The sequence below is a fragment of the Ranitomeya variabilis genome, chromosome 2, assembly GCF_051348905.1.
Source record: "Ranitomeya variabilis isolate aRanVar5 chromosome 2, aRanVar5.hap1, whole genome shotgun sequence".
Taxonomy (NCBI): domain Eukaryota; kingdom Metazoa; phylum Chordata; class Amphibia; order Anura; family Dendrobatidae; genus Ranitomeya; species Ranitomeya variabilis.
The window spans coordinates 154,944,711-154,970,338 of NC_135233.1; the positions used below are offsets into that span (position 1 = coordinate 154,944,711).

Here is a 25,628-nt window from a genome sequence, read left to right on the forward strand (position 1 = left end):
ATGGTTTGTGGTCTTGCCTGGCATTATAATGTCTCCACTTGTAAGCACCGCTCTTTCATGAGATCATGTTTACAGGTCACACATCTGGAACTGCTGATTGAAGCAGGGAAGGAAATGGTGGATAAAGCCAATTCTGTATAAATAGCCACCTTTTAACACCAATGTGGTCTCTAGGCAGATAACACTAAAAGTTGCAGTGACCTTCAAAAAATGTACGGTAACTTTCTGAGGCCTTGAGGTCCTTGTCCATCCAGCCTATTTTCCTGCCTGGTTTTTAACATATGTAGAATAACTAATAAGTGGTTATTTAACTTAGTTGAAAGTCTGCACTGATTTGTTTTCTGTTTATTTTTTACCTTTAATTATGGAGCATTTAGAAGCTACTGAGTTTGCCTTGTCTCTGCCTCTTGCCTTGTCTCTGCTGTTTGCTTTTACAAAGTCTCCTACATCTTTGTAGCATAATTAAAGGTTTTCTTGTAACAGGGCATGGAAAGTTGCCCATGCCAGTAGTTCATATAATAGTTTTGACTTATTTTTGTGCGTTATTTTTAGAATTTTTTTTTTTTACATTTGTCTGTTTTTCAAGGCAGAATATCTTAGTGTGGCCAAAGTGACAATATGTATGTTGTACAATACAAAAAAAAAAATGGTTCAACCAATCGTTTGTCAAGTTGTTATCCCATCCAACTCTCCCGGGAACAGGAGAATTTATTTTGCTGAGCACTCCTATTATCTTTATGAGAGAGCCGCTGATAAACTTCTATGGCAGCTGTTTATCTCCTACAGAACAAAAGGATCAGCTGATGAAATCGGCCATGATGGATTCTTATCTCCCCTGACATCTGTACACATTTGACTGCTGGCTGAACCTCTCAGTATGGATGGGTTTGGCAGTCATTAGTCTGTGTGGGGGGGGGGCTTATTATTTAGTATTACCTGGAGTGCTCATTGACCCTCCCACAAAAGTGGTTTAAGTCTTTCGTACATATGCAGTTTAGTATCTTGTCCCGCCTACTCAGAAGTTTAGCAGTGTCGGCAAGCTCTCCGCCTGTGGATAGCGCCTGCAGCACATGGATGGCTGAGGTGGTACTCTTCATTCTCCATTGTCAGGCGCCATTGCTTATTCCCATCCATTCCTTTCTAATGAAAACAGCTTTAAAAATCTGAGCACCATTCTATGCGCTGGACAATTGGATCATCTTTATTTGCAGCTTTTATTTCTAAAGAGGACCATTAAACACAAGGGCATGAGCATGATGCATTTGTATTAAAATAAGCCATGCAGGTACTGTCGTTTTAGGCTAAAGATAGAGAACCAGTATACCATCTGTAAACCATGATCCAATTAATAGAAAATACAAATCTAATCTATGTACCATCATTGTTCTAGGCTGGAGTTTTCATTAGAAGGTTACTGTCGGCCTGTGCCTTCAGTAGCATATTGCTGCACAGCCTTTCACTTCTGTTGGAGGCGGGCGGACACTCCTCCATGACTGACAGTTCTGCTCAGTAGCAAAGTCTTACTGCTGGATTTTTGGCTGCTATAGTGATACATTAATGGTCTGTCAGTGCTTGTTCTTAAGTTTGTTAACATTTTATGTAAAGTGATTACAGGGCCTTTGAACAAGCACATGGTGAGAGCAGTGACCAGAAGTGGTCTGGAAACTGCCCTTAGTGGCTTACATTGTAAAATCCACTCCTGGGTCACACAGAACACGAGGTGAATGTCCCTGGATACCGAGAAGACTTTGGTAGAGGAGTATATTTACACACTGACACTACAGTACATACACAGATTTATGGGGGTAAATGTTCCTGGGAGGGCTTCTTAAAAGAGCCATGCCACATTACTTAGGATAACAACCAAACCAGGCACTCCATTTGAAGATAGCAGTTTCAGGGTGTTTTTATCCAAGGGTCATGTGGAATGTCTTGTTAAAGGGTTATTATTGACTTTTAGGATTTTTACCCCCAATAGGTGGCACCAGAGTGCTAGTTGTTTCTCTCTGGACGGTATATTAGCATACTTAGGCTACTTTCACACTAGCGTTAATGCGACGTGCCGACGTACCGACGCATACTGTGAAAAAAAAACACAACGGGGGTAGCTGATGCATTTTTACAACGCATCCACTGCCCCGTTGTGATGTCCGGGGAGGCGCGGACGGAGTTCCGGCCACGCATGCGCGGTCGGAAATGGCGGACACGACGCACAAAAAAACGTTACATGTAACTTTTTTTGTGCCGACGGTCCGCCGCAACACGACTCATCCGTCGCACGACGGATGCATCGTGTGGCAATCCGTCGCAATGCGTCGCTAATGCAAGTGTATGGAGAAAATACGCATCCTGCAGGCAATTTTGCAGGATGCGTTTTTTTCTCCAAAACGATGCATTGCGACGTGTGTCGTACGACGCTATTGTGAAAGCACCTTTAGATGCCAATCATACTTACGTTGCCCATTAGCTTTAGAGAGCTGCCAACTAAATACAAGTTCAACTGACTGCTATTCCTTTGAACTTTATTCCTCCCCATGTTGATTTATTTATTTTTTAAGAAACTTTTGAAGAATGAGCCCGAATAACTGCAGAATGTTAAGCAGGTGGCACAAGTACAAATTTACTACAAGCAGCGCATGCTTTTGTTTGCTCATGAGATGCAGTGTATATAACAGAGAAAATAATGACTATTTTATTTACATTGACTTGTATTATTGGTACTTGTCAGCACACAGTTTGTGGCCAGGATGGGATGGGATGCTACACCATCACTGCTGCCCCGCTACACGATCACTGCTGCCCCTTTATTCCCTTGGAACCCCAGAGGTTAGATCCCCATAAGTGTGAAAGTGATGCTAAATGCTAGCGCTGTGCTTTGTAAGATGCAATATTAGCTCATTATGTACTGACTAGATGGTGGCCCGATTCTAACGCATCGGGTATTCTAGAATATGCATGTCCACGTATTATATTGCCCAGCCATGAAGTATATTGCCCAGCCACGTAGTATATTGCCCAGACACGTAGTATATTGCCCAGCCACGTAGTATATTGCCCAGTCACGTAGTATATTGCCCAGTCACGTAGTATATTGCCCAGTCACGTAGTATATTGCCCAGTCACGTAGTATATTGCCCAGTCACGTAGTATATTGCCCAGTCACGTAGTATATTGCCCAGTCACGTAGTATATTGCCCAGTCACGTAGTATATTGCCCAGTCACGTAGTACAGGTCCTTCTCAAAAAATTAGCATATAGTGTTAAATTTCATTATTTACCATAATGTAATGATTACAATTAAACTTTCATATATTATAGATTCATTATCCACCAACTGAAATTTGTCAGGTCTTTTATTGTTTTAATACTGATGATTTTGGCCTACAACTCCTGATAACCCAAAAAACCTGTCTCAATAAATTAGCATATCAAGAAAAGGTTCTCTAAACGACCTATTACCCTAATCTTCTGAATCAACTAATTAACTCTAAACACATGCAAAAGATACCTGAGGCTTTTAAAAACTCCCTGCCTGGTTCATTACTCAAAACCCCCATCATGGGTAAGACTAGCGACCTGACAGATGTCAAGAAGGCCATCATTGACACCCTCAAGCAAGAGGTTAAGACCCAGAAAGAAATTTCTCAACAAATAGGCTGTTCCCAGAGTGCTGTATCAAGGCACCTCAATGGTAAGTCTGTTGGAAGGAAACAATGTGGCAGAAAACGCTGTACAACGAGAAGAGGTGACCGGACCCTGAGGAAGATTGTGGAGAAGGACCGATTCCAGACCTTGGGGAACCTGAGGAAGCAGTGGACTGAGTCTGGTGTGGAAACATCCAGAGCCACCGTGCACAGGCGTGTGCAGGAAATGGGCTACAGGTGCCGCATTCCCCAGGTAAAGCCACTTTTGAACCATAAACAGCGGCAGAAGCGCCTGACCTGGGCTACAGAGAAGCAGCACTGGACTGTTGCTAAGTGGTCCCAAGTACTTTTTTCTGATGAAAGCAAATTTTGCATGTCATTCGGAAATCAAGGTGCCAGAGTCTGGAGGAAGACTGGGGAGAAGGAAATGCCAAAATGCCTGAAGTCCAGTGTCAAGTACCCAGTCAGTGATGGTGTGGCGTGCCATGTCAGCTGCTGGTGTTGGTCCACTGTGTTTCATCAAGGGCAGGGTCAATGCAGCTAGCTATCAGGAGATTTTGGAGCACTTCATGCTTCCTGGCACCTGCTCACAGTGCCAAAACCACTGGTAAATGGTTTACTGACCGTGGTATTACTGTGCTCAATTGGCCTGCCAACTCTCCTGACCTGAACCCCATAGAGAATCTGTGGGATATTGTGAAGAGAAAGTTGAGAGACGCAAGACCCAACACTCTGGATGAGCTTAAGGCCGCTATTGAAGCATCCTGGGCCTCCATAACATCTCAGCAGTGTCACAGGCTGATTGCCTCCATGCCACGCCGCATTGAAGCAGTCATTTCTGCCAAAGGATTCCCGACCAAGTATTGAGTACATAACTGAACATTATTATTTGATGTTTTTTTTGTTTGTTATTAAAAAACACTTTTATTTGATTGGACGGTTGAAATATGCTAATTTATTGAGACAGGTTTTTTGGGTTATCAGGAGTTGTAGGCCAAAATCATCAGTATTAAAACAATAAAAGACCTGACAAATTTCAGTTGGTGGATAATGAATCTATAATATATGAAAGTTTAATTGTAATCATTACATTATGGTAAATAATGAAATTTAACACTATATGCTAATTTTTTGAGAAGGACCTGTATATTGCCCAGTCACGTAGTATATTGTAGAGCCACGTAGTATATTGCCCAGCCACGTAGTATATTGCCCCGCCACTTAGTATATTGCCCCGCCACTTAGTATATTGCCCCGCCACTTAGTATATTGCCCCGCCACGTAGTATATTGCACAGCCCACATAGTATATTGCCCAGCCACGTAGTATATTGCCCCGCTACGTAGTATATTGCCCCGCCACGTAGTATATTGCCCAGCCACGTAGTATATTGCCCAGCAACGGCGTATACAGCACAGAGCCACGTAGTATACAGACTTAAAATAAAAACTAAACATATACTCACCTTCCGAAGGCCCCTTGAAGTCCTGGCCCTGTGTGCGGTGCATGCGGCAGCTTCCAGTCCCAGGGTTGGTATGAGCGCAGGACCTGTCATGTAGTCGCAGTCACATGACCGTGACGTCATGGCAGGTCCTTCTCGCAGGACCTGTGATGACGTCGCGGTCACATGGCCGTGACGTCATGGCAGGTCCTTGTCGCATACCATCCTTAGCACCGGAACCTGCCGCTTGCATGGAGCGAGGAGCGGGAAAGGCGGCGGAAGGTGAGTATATAATGATTTTTTTTTATTATTATTATTTTTAACATTAGATCTTTTTACTATTGATGTTGCATAGGCAGCATCAATAGTAAAAATTTGGTCACACAGGGTTAATAGCAGCGTTAATAGAGTGCGTTACACCGCGGCATAACACGGTCCACTAGCGCTGCCATTAACCCTGTGTGAGCACTGACTGGAGGGGATAATGGAGCGGGCACTGACTGCGGGGAGGAAGAAGCGGCCATTTTGGCGCCGGACTATGCTCGTCGCTGATTGGTCGTGGCTGTTTTGCCACGACCAATCAGCGAGTTGAAATCCGTGACAGACAGAGGCCACGACCAATGAATGTCCGAGACAGACAGACAGACGGAAGTACCCCTTAGACAATTATATAGTAGATGATTTTGTGTACATATGATTTTTGTATGGAGATTTAAACCTTGCTGTTATTGTTCCAGTATCAATCTCTAGCACCATGCTCATCTGTTCATTGCTTTCTCTCTTTTAGGAACATGATAAAGTCTTTTTACACCTCCAGCCTTCTGCTTGATACATTATCTGTATTTGGTGAACTCACTGAAGAGGTAAGCCAGAACTTCATGGTCTTTTTATGTTATTATTTTGTAACTTTCACGGTTTACAGGATGGAATGTTCTGAGATGTTGAAAACCAAAAGCCGCTTTCACAGCAAAGAGCTGTTGATACAATCAATATATGCCGATCAGGAACCCTCTTAAAGCCTGGGGACCACATTGCTCTAATCTGCTATTGCTAATAGCATCTATACAGTGAAATGTGACAATTTTTATTTCTGACAGGCGACTGCTGTCCCAAAAACTATGCTGTGATCCATTTCTCATGCAAGTTGCGGGACAACTGAATGACATATAGTGGCAAAATGCCGGAAACTTGGGCAAAGAAAAGCTATATTCCAAAAGCTTACAGGGGGTTTCTCAAAATCCTAAATGGTTAAACTGGAACTTCCTCGTCAAAACAAGCCGCTTTGCAATTTACCTCTTATTAAAAATCCTCTATTCTCAAGAAAACAGGGTTTTTTTTTATCTTAGTGTACAGCAATTTGCCTAGGTTACTAGCCTCCTCTGCAGTGTCTCAGTGCAGAAGTGTCACCTTGTCGCGGTTGATGGGCTCACATGAATTGGTCAATTTATGTGCTAAGAACCTTCGCTTTTGTAAGTAAATTTTTTTTTTAATATTTTTTTTTTATTACAGTTTACTCAGCAATTATGATAGGTTTTGTGTTTGCATATATATTGATTTCTACAGAGTGCTGCTGCATTCCTCCTTTTTGCAACTTATGTATTCATTGCAGTAGGCATCTTTTCACATTATATAGAGGTGCTGGTCAGGTTTTTTGTTCTATGCAGTGTCTCAGTGGGAGCAGTTTTCATAGGCAAGGAGGAGGCACTTGCCAGCAGTGCTCTGGTGGTGGCAAAATCTGGGGATCCTTCCAGCTTCAATGTCCTTGCACTTGTCTGATGCTGCAGATGTATAACTGATGAGCAGCAGCACAGAGCATGTTTTTGATGGCTACACAGTCATCCTCAAACTATCAATCTTCAGGAGCCATCACCCCATGCAGAAAGCTGTTGAGCGATGTGCTCCTAAGGAAGATGAGAATAATCTATAAAGAACTTAAGTTCTGTGACAGTGGCAATAGAGCATCCACTAGGAATTTTTCTGGAATAAATATATACATAGTGGCATACAGGTCTTTGGAGTCGGTAAGCCAAACCTCCGACTCCTCAATTTCCATGGCACCAACTCCACCAAAATGGGCTTCGATTCCACAGCCCTGCCAGGGCTGTGGAGTCAGTAAGACAAACCTCCAATTCCTGCTCCTCAATTTCTATGACTCCGACTCCACGACTCCGTCTTCACAGCCCTGGTGGCTTATTTATTTATTTTTTTACCCTACTATCTGTAATCGAACTGTAGTCTGCCATTAACATTTTTTTGTATTTTTAGTTTTACCATATTAAACGTATGTATATGTATATATATATATATATATATATATATATATATATATATATATATATATTTATTTATATTTATTACCGTATATACTCGAGTATAAGCCGACCCGAGTATAAGCCGACCCCCCTAATTTTGCCACAAAAAACTGGGAAAACTTATTGACTCGAGTATAAGCCTATGGTGGAAAATGCAGCAGGTACCGGTGAATTTCAAAATTAGAAATAGATACTCCATATCATTCATTATGGCCCCATAGATGCTCCACATAAAGCTGTGCCATATATACAATGCTCTGCACCGTTGCCCCATAGATACTCCACATAAAGCTGTGCCATATATACAATGCTCTGCACCGTTGCCCCGTAGATAGCTGTGCCATATATATAATGCTCTGCACCATTGCCCCATAGCTGTGCCATATAGTGCTCTGCACCGTTGCCCCATAGCTGTGCCATATAGTGCTCTGCACCGTTGCCCCATAGCTGTGCCATATATATAATGCTCTGCACCATTGCCCCATAGCTGTGTCATATAGTGCTCTGCACTGTTGCCCCATAGCTCTGCCATATAGTGCTCTGCCCCATTGCCCCATAGCTGTGCCATATAATGCTCTGCACTGTTGCCCCATAGCTCTGCCATATAGGGCTCTGCACCGTTGCCCCATAGCTGTGCCATATATATAATGCTCTGCACCGTTGCCCCATAGCTGTGCCATATATATAATGCTCTGCACCGTTGCCCCATAGCTGTGCCATATAGTGCTCTGCACCGTTGCCCCATAGCTGTGCCATATATATAATGCTCTGCACCATTGCCCCATAGCTGTGTCATATAGTGCTCTGCACCGTTGCCCCATAGCTCTGCCATATAGTGCTCTGCCCCATTGCCCCATAGCTGTGCCATATAATGCTCTGCACTGTTGCCCCATAGCTCTGCCATATAGGGCTCTGCACCGTTGCCCCATAGCTGTGCCATATAGTGCTCTGCACCGTTGTCCCATAGCTGTGCCATATAGTGCTCTGCACCATTGCCCCATAGCTGTGCCATATAGTGCTCTGCACTGTTGCCCCATAGCTCTGCCATATAGTGCTCTGCACCGTTGCCCCATAGCTGTGCCATATAGTGCTCTGCACTGTTGCCCCATAGCTGTGCCATATAGTGCTCTGCACCGTTGCCCCATAGCTGTGCCATATAGTGCTCTGCACCGTTGCCCCATAGCTGTGCCATATAGTGCTCTGCACCGTTGCCCCATAGCTGTGCCATATAGTGCTCTGCACCGTTGCCCCATAGCTGTGCCATATAGTGCTCTGCACCGTTGTCCCATAGCTGTGCCATATAGTGCTCTGCACTGTTGCCCCATAGCTGTGCCATATAGTGCTCTGCACCGTTGTCCCATAGCTGTGCCATATAGTGCTCTGCACCATTGCCCCATAGCTGTGCCATATAGTGCTCTGCACTGTTGCCCCATAGCTCTGCCATATAGTGCTCTGCACCGTTGCCCCATAGCTGTGCCATATAGTGCTCTGCACTGTTGCCCCATAGCTCTGCCATATAGTGCTCTGCACCGTTGCCCCATAGCTCTGCCATATAGTGCTCTGCCCCATTGCCCCATAGCTGTGCCATATAATGCTCTGCACTGTTGCCCCATAGCTCTGCCATATAGTGCTCTGCACCATTGCCCCATAGATGCTCCACATAAATCTGTGCTGCTGCTGCTGCAATAAGAAAAAAAAAAACACATACTCACCTGTCTTGCTTGCAGCTCCTCGGCGCCATCTTCCCGGCGTCTCTCCGCACTGACTGATCAGGCAGAGGGCGCCGCGCACACTATATGCGTCATCGCGCCCTCTGCCTGCAGTCAGTGCAGAGAGACGTCGGGAAGATGGCGCGACACCCGGCGTGTGGAACGAGGACAGGTGAATATGCGATACTTACCTGCTCCCGGCGTCCCGCTCCTTCCCCCGGACAGCTGGTCTTCGGTGCCGCAGCCTCTTTCTCTATCAGCGGTCACCGGCACCGCTTCATTAGAGAAATGAATAGGCGGCTCCGCCCCTATGGGGGGTGGAGCAGCCTATTCATTTCTCTAATGAGCGGTCCCACGTGACCGCTCAGGAGAAGAGGCTGCGGCACCCGGAGACAGTGGGACATGCAGGGGGAGCGCCAGGAGCCCCGGAAGCAGGTAAGTATATGACAGTGCTCACCCGCCGACCCCACCACCGATCATGACTCGAGTATAAGCCGAGGGGGCACTTTCAGCCCAAAAATTTGGGCTGAAAATCTCGGCTTATACTCGAGTATATACGGTATATATTTCTTGATTAGACGGTACATTTTAAGTACATGGACAGCTTTATTATCTTGACTTATTTAAAAAGCTAAATCCAAATAATGTTACCAAGACCTTGAGATTTTAACATATTTCTGTTGCAAGCAAATGCAATGAAAGGTTAACACGAATGATGTTCTGTTTGAATTAGCAAATACGGCATGTCTGAAAACTGTGACCCCAGATGACTCCCTCCTTCCATATTACCTTATTATGAACCCTGGCCACAGTTTTAATGCTAGGTGATATTTGTGGCTTACACAACGTTATATTTTCGAGACTTAAACATAGTGACCTCATAAATAAAACTTTTTTTTTTTGTTCCATGAGGACAGAAATGAAGAAAAAAACTATTTTTGTGAAGGAAAAGTGTTCTAATACTGAACGAAAATTGAATATTTAATAAGACTACTAAAATATTTCATAAAGAAATGAGTGGTCAGAAGTACTGTGGCTTGTAAAATTTATGTCTCTCACCCTCCTTGCCTTTTTACCTATTTTGTTATATTACAACCTGTTTTTTAAATGATTTTGTAATCCGAGTTTGATGCATCAGCATTAAATAGTCTTAAGTTGATGAAGTGAGAAAAATATAGGTATAAATTAAATTTATTGGATCAAATAACTAAAAATTGGCATGTGCATATGTATTCACCCCTTTTTCAATGAAGCCCCTAAAAAAATTTGTTGTAAGCAATTACTTTCATAAGTCACATGCTTAGTGAAAGGAAGTCCACCTGTGAGCAATCTAAGTGTCACATGTCTGTCAGTATATACAGACCTTTTCTGAAAGGCCACAGAGGATGCAACACCAATAAGCAAGAGGCACCACTAACCAAACAAGACCATGAAGACCAAGGGGATCTCCAAACAAGTCAGTGACACAGTTTTTGAAGTACAAATCAGGGTTGGGATATAAAAATGAAACAAAAAAAATCCCAATCTCTGATGTTCCCCCAGAGCGCCATCAAATCCATTATCGTCAAATGGAAAGAACATATGGTAATGCCACAACAAACGTGCCAAGACAGGGCAGCCCACCAAGACATTCAGCCCAGACAAGGAGGTAGCATAGAGACCAAAGGTAACCCTGAAGGAGCTGCAGAGTTCCCAAGCAGAAACTGGAGTATCTGTCCATATGAGCACAATAAGCCGTAAACACCATAGAAGTCAAGGAAAATAAAAGCAAAACCTTGGTCTCAGGAGTGCTGCCAATGACGGGGAAAATCCAAATATATAGAAAAATAAAGTTTCTTAATTCATGCAAGCTGTTTGAGTCGATAGGACTTCATCAGGCCTATAACAATCAGACTAACTATCATGACCTTTCATAGTAGTCAGTCCTTAACCCCTTTCTGACCTTAGACGTATCCATTCGTCCAGGTCGCCTGCTACTTACCGACCTTGCTATACAAGCGATAAGCCTGCAAAAAATGAAAGTCCCATAGTCGGACAAAGTAAAAAAAAAAAGTGAAAAAAGATTGTAAAAACATGCGGCATATACCAAGGTGATGCACTGTCCCCATTGCTGTTCTGCACCCACTCAGTCAGATAGTCTGGCTATGGATACAAGTTCAAGAGTGGAAGCACCATTAGCCACATTCTCTACATGGATGACATCAAGCTGTATGCAAAAAAACGATCGAGACATCAATTCACTGATTCACCTGAGAAGGATCTACAGCAAAGACATTGGGATGTCCTTCAGAATGGAGAAGTGCGACCAGTTGGTAATAAAAAGAGGCAAGGTAGTCAAGACTGATGGAGTGGAATTGCCAGCAGGGCACATAGCAGATGTACAGACATGCTACAAGTACCTCGGCATCCCACAGGGTTACGGTAACCATGATGAAGAGGCAAGGAAAGCAGCAACATCCAAATACCATCAAAGAGTAAGACAGGTCCTGAAGAGACATCTCAATGGGAAGAATAAAATCTGTCATCAATACATATGCCCTGCCAGTTATCGGATACCCTGCTGGCATAGTGTGCTGGCCAAAAGAAGAGATGGAAGCTGCCGATGTGAAGACACGAAAGCTCCTCAGTGCATGGAGGTCTCCACCCTAAATCTAACACCCAAAGATTTTTTTACCAATAGAAAGGAGTGTGGTTGAGGCTTGATAAGCATCCAAGCCATCATCAAGGATGAAACATCAAGTAGTATCCTGGAATACATCAGAAAAATGGGACCAAAAGAGGAGATGCTGAGAGAAAGCCTAAGGCAGCAACAACAACAGAACTGGAAGGAAGAACAAGAACATGAAGCCATGGCAAGCTATGGAAAGAGAAGCCGCTGCATGGGATGTACCATCGACTGATAATGGAGGTGGCTGACGTGGAGAAATCCTACCAATGGCTGGAGGAAGTAGGACTCAGAGACAGCACAGAGGCACTAATCATAGCGGCACAGGAGCAAGCACTAAGTACCAGATCCATAGAAGCCGGAATCTACCACACAAGGTAAGACCCAAGGGGGTTTTGGCACCTTCAGTCACAAAACAGGAAAGTCTAGACAGGGCATCTGCGTTACTGTGCAGCTTCCCAGGCCTGTATTCCACATGAAAGTTAGTCTTGTAGCCCTGAGTTTCAGCTCTTTGAACTCCATCTCTCCTTCAAGAGACCATGTGGCAATGAACATCTTCGTATCCTTAAGGTTGGTCAGGGGTGCGGCTATCATGGCGAAATTAGAGATAAACTGCCTATAGTGTCCCAACATTCCCATAAATGCCCAAACCTGCTTCTTGAGACTGGTGGCGGCCCGTTTTGGATTGCCTCTCCCTTATTCACTTGCAGCTTTATTTTGACTTTCCCAATGATGTAGCACAAGTATTTTTCCTTCTTTCTACCCATGGCACCCTTCTTTGGGTTTATGGTAAACCCCCCTCCTCAGCACATACAGCACGGCCTGGTTCTTCTGCCAATGACGTCCTCAATCCAGGCTGAATATCACAATATCGTTGAGGTAAGCTGTGGCATACTTTTTGTGAGGGGCTAAGATCTAGTCCATGGCCTTCTGGAAGGTAGCTGGGGCTTCTTGCAGCCCTATGGGCAGGGCCGGACTGGGACTAAAATTCAGCCCTGGCATTTGAAGTTACACAGGCCCACTTGTCACATGGTGACTGTATAATATCTTTGTACGCTTGTAGGCAGGGCCGGTTTTAGGCAAAGTGGGGCCCTAGGCAAAGTTTAAAATGGGTCCCCAAATGCTAACATATTGCACATCACACAGAAGCCTTTCTGTTGTATTTACGTGCGCTGAGTTCAGGCCGCTAAACGAGTTTGATCGACAATACTGAAGTTGTTCAACGCTTGTTTCCCGGCCTCTTTCCACCAGCTGAGGAATAATGATGAGACAGAACGATCACTAATAGATCACCATACAGTATCATGTTTTCAGCAGCACATCTACAGTTTACACTGGCAATGTGCTGCTGACAACAAGGCTTTTTGTTCCAGCAAAAACAATCCGAATATGCAGCATTTTACTTGTTTAGTAAAATACACCCCATAGTCCTCCATATATTATAATGTGCTCCATAGTCCTCCATATAGTATAATACACTCCCTATAGTCCTCCATATATTAAAATACACTGCTCAGTCCTCCACATAGTATAATACACTCCTCATAGTCCTCCATATAGCATAATACAATCCTCATAGTCCTCCATATAGCATAATACAATCCTCATAGTGCTCCATATAGTATAATGCACCGCCACAGTCATCCATGTAGTACAATTCACTTCCCATAGTATAATGCACCCCATAGTTCTTCATATAGTATAACGTATTCCCCATAGTCCTCGATACAGTATAATGCAGCCCACATATAGTATAATGCAGCCACCCCAGAGTATAATGCAGCCACCCCAGAGTATAATGCAGCCACCCCAGAGTATAATGCAGCCACCCCACAGAGTATAATGCAGCCACCCCAGAGTATGTAACCCCCATAGAATATAATACAGCCCACCTCCCCATAATATATAATGTAGCCCCCCATAGAATATAATGCAGCCCCCCATAGTATATAACGCAGCCTCCCCCATAGAATATAATATACCCCCACAATAGTATATAACACAGCCACATAGTACATAACATGGCCTCCCCCATAGAATATAAAATACTCCCCATAGTATATAGCAAAGCCCGCATATTATATAGCACAAACCGCATAGTATACAGCACAGCCTGCATACTATAGCACAGCTCGCGTAGTAGATAACACAGCCCACACAGCAGTATTCAGCACAGACCACACAGTAGTATACAGCACAGACCACACAGTAGTATACAGCACAGCCCACGTAGAAGTATACAGCACAGTCCACACAGTAGTATACAGCACAGCCCACAGAGTAATATATACAGCACAGCCCACAAAGTAATATATACAGCACAGCCCACAAAGTAATATATACAGCACAGCCCACAGAGAACTATATACAGCACAGCCCACAGAGAACTATATACAGCACAGCCCACAGAGAACTATATAAAGCACAGCCCAGAGTACTATATACAGCACAGCCCAGAGTACTATATAAAGCACAGCCCAGAGAGTACTATATACAGCACAGCCCAGAGAGTACTATATACAGCACAGCCCAGAGAGTACTATATACAGCACAGCCCACAGAGTACTATATACAGCACAGCCCACAGAGTACTATATACAGCACAGCCCACAGAGTACTATACACAGCACAGCCCACAGAGTACTATATACAGCACAGCCCACAGAGTACTATATACAGCACAGCCCACAGAGTACTATATACAGCCCACAGTAGTATACAGCACAGAGCACAGCCCACAGAGAACTATATACAGCCCACAGTAGTATACAGCACAGAGCACAGCCCACAGAGAACTACATACAGCACAGAGCACAGCCCACAGAGAACTATATACAGCCCACAGTAGCATACAGCACAGAGCACAGCCCACAGATAACTATATACAGCCCACAGTAGTATACAGCACAGAGCACAGCCCACAGAGAGCTATATACAGCCCACAGTAGTATACAGCACAGAGCACAGCCCACAGAGAACTATATACAGCCCACAGCAGTATACAGCACAGAGCACAGCCCACAGAGAACTATATACAGCCCACAGCAGTATACAGCACAGAGCACAGCCCACAGAGAACTATATATAGCACAGAACACACAGTAGTATACAGCACAGAGCACAGCCCACAGAGAGCTATATACAGCCCACAGCAGTATACAGCACAGAGCACAGCCCACAGAGAACTATATACAGCCCACAGCAGTATACAGCACAGAGCACAGCCCACAGAGCACACAGCAGTATACAGCACAGAGCACAGCCCACAGAGAACTATATACAGCCCACAGTAGTATACAGCACAGAGCACAGCCCACAGAGAACTATATACAGCCCACAGCAGTATACAGCACAGAGCACAGCCCACAGAGAACTATATACAGCCCACAGTAGTATACAGCACAGCCCACAGAGAACTATATACAGCCCACAGTAGTATACAGCACAGAGCACAGCCCACAGAGAACTATATACAGCCCACAGTAGTATACAGCACAGAGCACAGACAGAGTACTATATACAGCCCACAGTAGTATACAGCACAGAGCACAGCCCACAGAGAACTATATACAGCACACAGTAGTATACAGCACAGAGCACAGCCCACAGAGAACTATATACAGCCCACAGTAGTATACAGCACAGAGCACAGCCCACAGAGAGCTATATACAGCCCACAGCAGTATACAGCACAGAGCACAGCCCACAGAGAACTATATACAGCCCACAGTAGTATACAGCACAGAGCACAGCCCACAGAGAACTATATATAGCACAGAGCACACAGTAGTATACAGCACAGAGCACAGCCCACAGAGAGCTATATACAGCCCACAGCAGTATACAGCACAGAGCACAGCCCACAGAGAACTATATACAGCCCACAGTAGTATACAGCACAGAGCACAGCCCACAGAGAGCTATATACAGCCCACAGCAGTATACAGCACAGAGCACAGCCCACAGAGAACTATATACAGCCCACAGTAGTATACAGCACAGAGCACAGCCCACAGAGAACTATATACAGCACAGAGCACAGCCCACAGAGAGCTATATACAGCCCACAGCAGTATACAGCACAGAGCACAGCCCACAGAGAACTATATACAGCCCACAGCAGTATACAGCACAGAGCACAGCCCACAGAGAACTATATACAGCCCACAGTAGTATACAGCACAGAGCACAGCCCACAGAGAGCTATATACAGCCCACAGCAGTATACAGCACAGAGCACAGCCCACAGAGAACTATATACAGCCCACAGCAGTATACAGCACAGAGCACAGCCCACAGAGAACTATATACAGCCCACAGTAGTATACAGCACAGAGCACAGCCCACAGAGAGCTATATACAGCCCACAGTAGTATACAGCACAGAGCACAGCCCACAGAGAACTATATACAGCCCACAGCAGTATACAGCACAGAGCACAGCCCACAGAGAACTATATACAGCCCACAGCAGTATACAGCACAGAGCACAGCCCACAGAGAACTATATACAGCCCACAGCAGTATACAGCACAGAGCACAGCCCACAGAGAACTATATACAACCCACAGTAGTATACAGCACAGAGCACAGCCCACAGAGAGCTATATACAGCCCACAGCAGTATACAGCACAGAGCACAGCCCACAGAGAACTATATACAGCCCACAGTAGTATACAGCACAGCCCACAGAGAACTATATACAGCCCACAGTAGTATACAGCACAGAGCACAGCCCACAGAGAACTATATACAGCCCACAGCAGTATACAGCACAGAGCACAGCCCACAGAGAACTATATACAGCCCACAGCAGTATACAGCACAGAGCACAGCCCACAGAGAACTATATACAGCCCACAGTAGTATACAGCACAGACACAGAGTACTATATACAGCCCACAGTAGTATACAGCACAGAGCACAGCCCACAGAGAACTATATACAGCACACAGTAGTATACAGCACAGAGCACAGCCCACAGAGAGCTATATACAGCCCACAGCAGTATACAGCACAGAGCACAGCCCACAGATCTATATACAGCCCACAGCAGTATACAGCACAGAGCACAGCCCACAGAGAACTATATACAGCCCACAGTAGTATACAGCACAGAGCACAGCCCACAGAGAGCTATATACAGCCCACAGCAGTATACAGCACAGAGCACAGCCCACAGAGAACTATATACAGCCCACAGCAGTATACAGCACAGAGCACAGCCCACAGAGAACTATATACAGCCCACAGTAGTATACAGCACAGAGCACAGCCCACAGAGAGCTATATACAGCCCACAGCAGTATACAGCACAGAGCACAGCCCACAGAGAACTATATACAGCACAGAGCAGTATACAGCACAGAGCACAGCCCACAGAGAACTATATACAGCCCACAGCAGTATACAGCACAGAGCACAGCCCACAGAGAACTATATACAGCACAGAGCACAGCCCACAGAGAGCTATATACAGCCCACAGCAGTATACAGCACAGAGCACAGCCCACAGAGAACTATATACAGCCCACAGCAGTATACAGCACAGAGCACAGCCCACAGAGAACTATATACAGCACAGAGCACAGCCCACAGAGAACTATATACAGCCCACATCTCTTCTCTTCCTCCCCTCACCTCCTCCGAGAATGGCCCCACAGTCCAGAAAAAAAAAAAACTCTCCTCACCTCTCCTCGTGCCCAGCGTTGCTTCCTGGTTCCTGCTCCTGTCTCAGCAGCTGCAGTCTGCCCGGGACACAGCAGGTGCGCGATGATATGACATCATCGCGCACCCGCAGTGTCAGAGGCAGAGCGGGGAATGATGGGAGAGGAGCGTCTGTAGACGCTCTCTCCTCCATCATTGCATTCAACTGTACCGGCGTCTATACGCCGGTATAGTTGAATGCGACGGCGGGGGCGGCGGATTGAGCGGCCCACCACTGGCACCGGCCCTTCTGGCATTTGCCAGAAGTGCCCTATGGCCAGTCCGGCCCTGCCTATGGGACTTCTAGTGTACTGGAAGAAAGCATCAGTTTAGAAAAGTCTGTCTTCTTTTTAAGCACTTTGAGAGAAAAGTATTTGCCAGTATCTTTTTGTTAGGTCTAGACTGGTGATGTATCTGGCTGAACCTAGCTTTTTTATGAGATCATCGAAGCTGTGCATCGTATACGCATCACATTTAGACACTACATTTAGTTTCCTCTGGTTGTTGCAGAAATGCTACTCTCCACCAGTCTTCTGCACAAGGACAGTGGAGCTGTACTAAATGCTCTTTAACTCCATGACGATGTCCAGGCTCACCATTTTCCTCCCCTCTTTTGAAATCACCTCGCTGTGTGCTTTGGGGATTCTATATGGCTTTTGGTTAACCAATATTTGGTAACACACGTGGTTCTGTCAGGACTTCATGTTCAACTACCTGTGTACACCAAATCAATGCCAATTTTTGTACCATGAAAAATTATTACAATATACCTTTTAATTCATGGATTAAAAAGCACTATGTACAAAACACCATAATTAATACCAATGTAACAATTAGGACACATACAACCAGAGGGGGACAGAATCTATCCCTATTGCATTCCTTAGTCTCTCTCCTACCTTACAGCAGAGGTGGACAACCTAGACCTGCGCAGATGGCATCCCCACTCGTCGGTGTATGACCCTTCAGTTGTATCAGCAAGATTTAAGGTGTAACTCCCAACAAATTCAAGAACAGAAAAGGAAGAGTTTAGCATCAAAGCATATCATATCAAAAATTAATCTATAAGGCGCTGTTGCTCTCTTAGTGCTGACAAGTCAGCAAACATTACGAGGTTACGAGTGTCATACCTAAGGAAAATCCCTTATAGTTAATTAAACACTGTTCAAATAAGGTGCAAATGCTGTTTGATTATGCAGTGTGATTAGACAAAAGTAAAAAATATTTTTTAGGCATGAATATATACAACTATCCCTGTTTCATTCATTAATCTTTCACCTACCTTACAGCGGAGGTTGGCACCCTAGACCTGCCCCCATTCGACAGCAGCTGACCTTTCTCACCGTTATTCTCTGTTGATGTAGGGAGAAACTTGTTATAAACTCCCACTAGCACAAGTGTATTATTATCAAAAAACAGAAAAGAGGAGAGGTTGGAATCAAAGTGTATGATATCAAAAATTCATTTACCAGGTACTGTTGATACCCTTAAATACTAAATGCTGACAGATCAGCGGCCTTTTACGAGTGTACTACACAAGGGAATCTCTTATGGTCTTCCAAAAATTGTATACAACTATGGTGCCACCCCAATTCAATTAGGCCAAGTAAAAATAAATCTTGTTCTTACATAATATACAATAGGGTGCCACACCAATTTCTTTAGTCCGCTTTAAAGATTCTTATTCTTATTTAATAATTGCACCATAATGGTATCTGAATAACATCAATAGAGAGAGGACAAGGACCTAATATAATCCCATGTAGCCCCAATATAAGTGGGCTCACCGCTATAAGGAATTTAAGTGTATAAATATACACCAATAATATTTCACTCACTGAGTTCGTGCTCAGTGTAGTCCATAGGCCCAAAAGCTCATTACCAAACACAACTCAACACGTTTCCCCTTTAACATTAGGTTCATCAGGAGTGATACTGTTATGTAATGTATGCAAAGCAGAATACTTGGCTTTAATAGTCATGCTTTCTATCAATGGTGTCAGCTGATAAGGCCCATTCAATTGCAGAGAGGAGATGTCCCCATAGTAGCCTGCATTCCACTAGTTGTGTCTATGCCCCTTTCCAATTCTTGGCGTGCATTTCACCAAGGCATGGTTTGCTTCCTTATGTCAGGCCAGCCTGGGATTTACTTCCAGTTTCCCTTCTCTGTCTTACCTGCATCTGTCCGGGGAGGTGAAGAACACCAATGCTTTCCACCCCGATCTCAGTGATGTCTGCCTCAGGGGATACTGCCTTCTCCTATTACACAGAAGGGAAGCCCGTTAGACTCTGGGGTTGGTGATACTTTTTTAGGGCCAACCTGTTTCTTACCCGAGCAATCTAGGTCTCCTCCCCTACCCCACAAGTTCCAAAACTACACAAAGTCCCGGTCTAAGGTAGATGGGGCAATAGATCCTGGACCACACCAACCTCATGGGACTCGGTACCTTGGGCCTCCTCAATGGCCACTCTGGCCCCGGGTAGTCTAGCATCCCTGTGAATGCAGTGGACGCCCACCTTATTCCGAGGGATCAATTGGAGAGGGAGTGTGGCCCTCACAAGGGTCACCAAACTCCCGAGTCTACTAGTCTAGTAATTTGCAGACCATTCACTTTTACAGGACAAGCTTGGATCCCCTCGCCGTGTGAACAGTCCGAACTGCAAGCTGGATATGCGTAGAATGAACATCGGTGTCCCGTGCTACAGTCTATTTGCTCAGTGGTCAGGGGACGATGAGCAGCTATATGACCTGGGCTGTGACAACTCAAGCAAATTTCATCCCGCCCCATGATGCCCTTGGCATGACCACCTCCAACCCCTTGGACTTTGGGCGCCTTACACTCTTTTTAACCCCTGCCCCCCAGTACGGAGAGTGTTGCCTTTGCAAGGAACAGTCGACCGCCTGATACCTTTCGACCAGTCTGACCAAGTCATCGGCGTTCGGGGGATCTTCCTGATTAACCCAAGTCAGCGTCTGGATCGGAAGGAAGTGCACGATCCGGTCAATTACAGTGCGCTTTACCATCTGCACTGGGGTAGAGGACTCCGGCTGTAACAACCTTTGGACGAGGTGCAGCAGTTAAAACATTTGGGAGCGATGGGGTTTGTCACTGTCATATGCATAGCAGTGGACCCACTCCTCCCCTGACAGTCATTGTCACCCCTAAGGTTGCCAAAATTTCTGTATTCAATTTAACATATTTTTGGCGTCCTGTAAGGCAAAATCATAGTACGCCTTTCATGGCTTCCCCGTTAAGTATAGCGCCAAGACTTCCTTCTGCCCCCTGCTCTGGCAGGAGTTTATCGTTCCGCCGACTCTTTCAAAAACAGTTAAAAAGGCCTATATGTCTCACTCGCGGTAATTTTCTACAAGGCTCTCCTCACCACCTTTCAGATAATGAAATCATCAGCCGACACTGGGGTCGGATCTGCCGCCATTGCCATGAAACGCCTCTGTGAGTAATTCAATCTGCTGCTGCTGTTTTCTGCTTTGCTGCGACTGCTGTTGCTGGAGCTGTTGCATCAGCAGCTTACTCATCTCCTGTTGTGCCAGCTGTTGCTGTTGCAGGTGCTGCTGCTGGCTTTGGACTAGGTGCCTGATCAGCTCCTCCATTTTGTCTGACCCCTGTTCCATCCTTATGGCCACTTTCGCCCCGAACATGCAGTTTGGTTCCTGCCATCACAATTGTTTCCGCAGAATCTTGCCCATATTTCAAGCACTAACTGTGTTAGATTGCCTCACTTGGCTGCACATAGAGGTAGACACAGGAACACTGACTCTTTACACCATGTTCCAAATTATGTAAATGACCTTTTTCTCGGATTTTCCTAAATGGTCGGTGCAAATGACAGTCAGTCTAATAAAAGTCATCACCCGTTAGATTATACATTGAATTTTATTGAAGAAACCTCCCAATGATAACAGTATAATCTCCAAAATGAATAAAAACTCAAAATGCACTGTTCCAAATTATTAGGCACAGTAGAATTTCTAAACATTTGATATGTTTTAAAGAACTGAAAATGCTCATTTGTGGAATTTGCAGCTTTAGGCTGTCACATTCACTGAACAAAAAATCTATTTAACTCCAAAACATCCTAACAGGCCAAGTTACATGTTAACATAGGAACCCTTCTTTGATATCATCTTCACAATTCTTGCATCCATTGAACTTGTGAGTTTTTGGAGAGTTTCTGCTTGTATTTCTTTGCATGAAGTCAGAATAGCCTCCCAGAGATGCTGTTTTGATGTGAGCTGCCTCCCACCCTCATAGATCTTTTGCGTGATGATACTCCAAAGGTTCTCTATAGGGTTGAATATAATTGGGGCGAAAGGGGGGTGATTTAAACTTTTATATATATATTTATTTATTTTTCAAATTTTTTTTTAACTTTTTTTTTTTTTACTTTTGCCATGCTTCTATAGCCTCCATAGGAGGCTAGAAGCTGGCACCACTCGATCGGCTCTGCTACATGGCAGCGATCTGATGTTCGCTGCTATGTAGCAGAAATGCAGGTGTGCTGTGAGCGCCTACCACAGGGTGGCGCTCACAGCTACCGTGGATCAGTAACCATAGAGGTCTCAAGGACTTCTATGGTTACAATGCTGAAGCATCGCCGACCTCCGATCATGTGACGGGGGTCAGCGATGCGATCATTTCCGGCCGCCCGGCCGGAAGCGGTAGTTAAATGCCGCTGTCTGCGTTTGACAGCGACATTTAACTAGTTAATAGGCACGGGCAGATCGCGATTCTGCCCGCGCCTATTACGGGCACATGTCAGCTGTTCAAAACAGCTGACATGTCCCGGCTTTGATGCGGGCTCACCGCCGGAGCCCGCATCAAAGCGGGGCTTCTGACCTCGGACGTACTATCCCGTCTGAGGTCAGAAAGGGGTTAAGATTGATTTCAGGGAACCATTGAGCCCTGAGACACAATACCATCCATGAGTTTATTTGAAAAATAGAACAATTACATCTTTATGACACTTAAATCCAATTTGCATAATAATTTGGAACATGGTTTAAATCTTCCACTGGTCTTTTTAAAAGAACTGCATAAACATTAGCGAAATAAAACTGGCCTTCCTGCACTAACAGAAAAACAAAAACATAACGTATGGCACAGTCCTTGTTGCTATGGTATAATCCTCCCTCTTTAGGAACAAACAACAAGTTCAGTCTTCCTTAACATGAAAACACAGATCCAGACCTTGCACCTCCAGGCCCACCCCACACTGAATGCTCTAGAAGGCTGTGGATTTATCCTCTGGATTCCTCCCACTCTCCACCTCTTCAACAACCTAGACTAAACATGGCCAATTGACCCCTTTCAGCACTTAGTGTGCTGTAGCATTTCCTAGGTTGATATCACTGAACCAAGCACGCTCAGTCAATCATACTTCTCCTTCATTACTTTGTCACAGTATTCATCTACCTTCCTTCACTGCTGGGGTATTGTACTTAGGAGCGCTTTCCTTTCTTTTTGTACTCCATATAGGTGGCCTTTATGGAAGAGTGGTCAGAAAAAAAGCCTTTATTTAAACCCAAAAATTGTAAGGCTCGTTTTTGAATTTGCCAAAAGACAAGTGAGAGGCTCCCTAAATGTATGGAGGAGGGTTCTGTGGTCAGATGAGACTAAAATGTAACTTTTTGTCCACCAAGGTAAATGTTATGTCTGGCGCCAAACCAATACAGCTCAGCACCACAGTGAAAGTTGTGGCAGCATCATGCTGTGGGGATGTTTTGGGGCAGCAGGGACAGGGAAAATGGTTCGAGTCGAGCTGAACATGTATTGTGAAAAATACAGGGATATTTTTGAGCAAAACCTGTTTGTCTGTGTTTTGTAACTTGGAAGGAGGTTTACCTTCCAGCAAGATGATGACCCAAATTACACTCCTAAAGCAACATTCCAGTGGTTTAAGAGGAAACGTGTATGGCTCTGTCCCTACGTTGCGTTTTTTTATGCGTTTCCGCCGCGTTTTTGCCGCAGCGGAAACGCTTAAAAAAACGCATTCCCATGCAATCCTATGGGATTCCGCAGTTGCTCTGCCCATGCTGTGCATTTTCCCGCTGCGGATTCGCATAGCGGTAAAATCCGCAGCATGTTCATTATTAATCGATGCAATTCCGCCGCCATAGGATTGCATTGAAATGCTCACTTTATGCCTGTGGCTATGCCCACCCTTCGTAAAGTGAGCTCTTCATGTGTGGATGATACCCAGGGTTTGGAGGAGTGGAGACTCTCCTTCAGGCCCTGGGATCCATATTCATGTAAAAAAAAAATAATTAAAATAAAAAATAGGGATATACTTACCTTCCGATCGCCCCCGGAGTCCTCCTGCCTCTCAGCAGTGCACGCGGCCGCTTCCGTTCCCAGGGATGCACTGCGCAAATCACCTGAGATGACGTCGCGGTAACGCAACCATGACGTCAGAAAGCTCCTTCACTCAAAGCATCCCTGGGAACGGAACGTACCGGGAGCACTGCTGAGGAGATCGCGGGCCGTTCGGAAGGTGAGAATAACCATATTTTTTATTTTTTTTATTATTTCTAACATTCTATATTTTACTATTGATGCTGCATTGTCAAGCACTATGCTTGACAAGTGTGACCAACCTGTCAATCACTTTTCCAAGCGATACTTCAAATCGCTTGGAAAAGCGCAAGCAGTCTGCAAGCTAAAAACGCTTGTGTTTTGCGGGAAAACGCATGCGAATTCCGCATGCGTTTTACCCACAGCAAGGAGTGGCGGAAATGCTGCAGACATTAACGCAGCATTTTTGCAACGTGGGCACATAGCCTAAATGTTTTGGAGTGGCCTAGTCAAAGCCCAGACCTTAATCCAATTGAGAATCTGTGGTCAAACTTGAAGATTACTGTCCACCAGAGGAAACCATCTAATTTGAAGGAGTTGGAACAGTTTTGCCTTGAGGAATGGGCAAAAATCTCTGGCAGGATGTGGAAAGATCATAGAGTAATTGTTACAAAAGGAGGCTGTACAAAGTACTGACTTTAAGGGGGTGAATAGTTATGCACACTGAAGTTTTCAGTTATTTTGTCCTATTTGTTGTTTGCGTCACGATAAATAGAAAACCAAGGGTTCACAGTTGTAGGCATGTTCTTTATATGAACTGATGGAAACCCTATAAAAAGTGATATTTCAGGTTGTGAGGGTAGCAAAATCTGAAAAAAGACCAAGGGGGGTGGAGGGGAAGACTTTTGTAAACCGCTGTATATGTAATTTTGATGGTAATAAAGTATTTTAGCCTGGTAAGAAGAGAGGGGGTAACTGAAAGACATTACTAATGCATTACTTAAGGTTTTAAGAATCTTCAATGCATCAAATACTTTGCTGTCAAGCCTTCAGTGACCTGTGTCACTATGGCACAATGGTCCTTTCACTTTCCCCAGAAGTGCATTTATGGTAACTGTGAGTTGGGTGTATGGGCAAAGCTACATATGAGTCCAATTACAAGAGATTTACTCACACTAAAAAAAGACATAACAAAGAACCTTTGGACATCTGTTGGAATTGAGTTACCCTTTTTAGAGCTCCGTCAGGACATTGAGAAGGCTGAAAAACTGATCTATGTGCACGTTACCACCATATGATGTTTCAGATTTTTGCAAATTATCAAATTTGTAGTAAAGCCATGCTTCAGTAGTATCGTTTTTTTTAAAGCCAATATTATATAGCATGTCCAAGTTGAAGAAAAATGAAAGCGCACTCACCGGTATTCGGCAGACAGCGATTTTATTCATGTGCAATATTGCAGTGCAGGGAGGGTAGACAACGCATGGTGGATGACGAAACAGCTGTCATCCACCATGCGTTGTCTACCCTCCCTGCACTGCAATATTGCACATGAATAAAATCGCTGTCTGCTGAATACCGGTGAGTGCGCTTTCATTTTTCTTCAACTTGGACATTACATATTGTTTTTTTCTCAAGCAGCACCCAGGTACAGCAAAGTTCAGCGTTTCTTTTTTATTTGACTAAATAGGCATACACGGTGATCACTTTGAGGCATAAGGGTCCAACATATAACGGCAGTGCGTCTGCATTTTCTCTGGACTGTGAATATTATATAGCATGCTGACAATCTGAAATTCTTTTTAATTTTAAGTATTTCATCCCTATAGGAATACAA

At 44.6% G+C, this 25,628-nt stretch overlaps 1 protein-coding gene across 2 annotated transcripts in view; it reads left to right on the forward strand.

Annotated features, from left to right (window-relative positions):
* Positions 1-25,628, forward strand: part of VTA1 (vesicle trafficking 1) — a 321,449-nt gene that overhangs the window by 186,015 nt on the left and 109,806 nt on the right. For both annotated transcript variants that reach the window (XM_077283110.1, XM_077283109.1), the window contains exon 4: positions 5,873-5,948. In XM_077283110.1, coding sequence (XP_077139225.1) covers positions 5,873-5,948 — 76 coding nt within the window. The remainder of the gene's footprint in view (positions 1-5,872; positions 5,949-25,628) is intronic.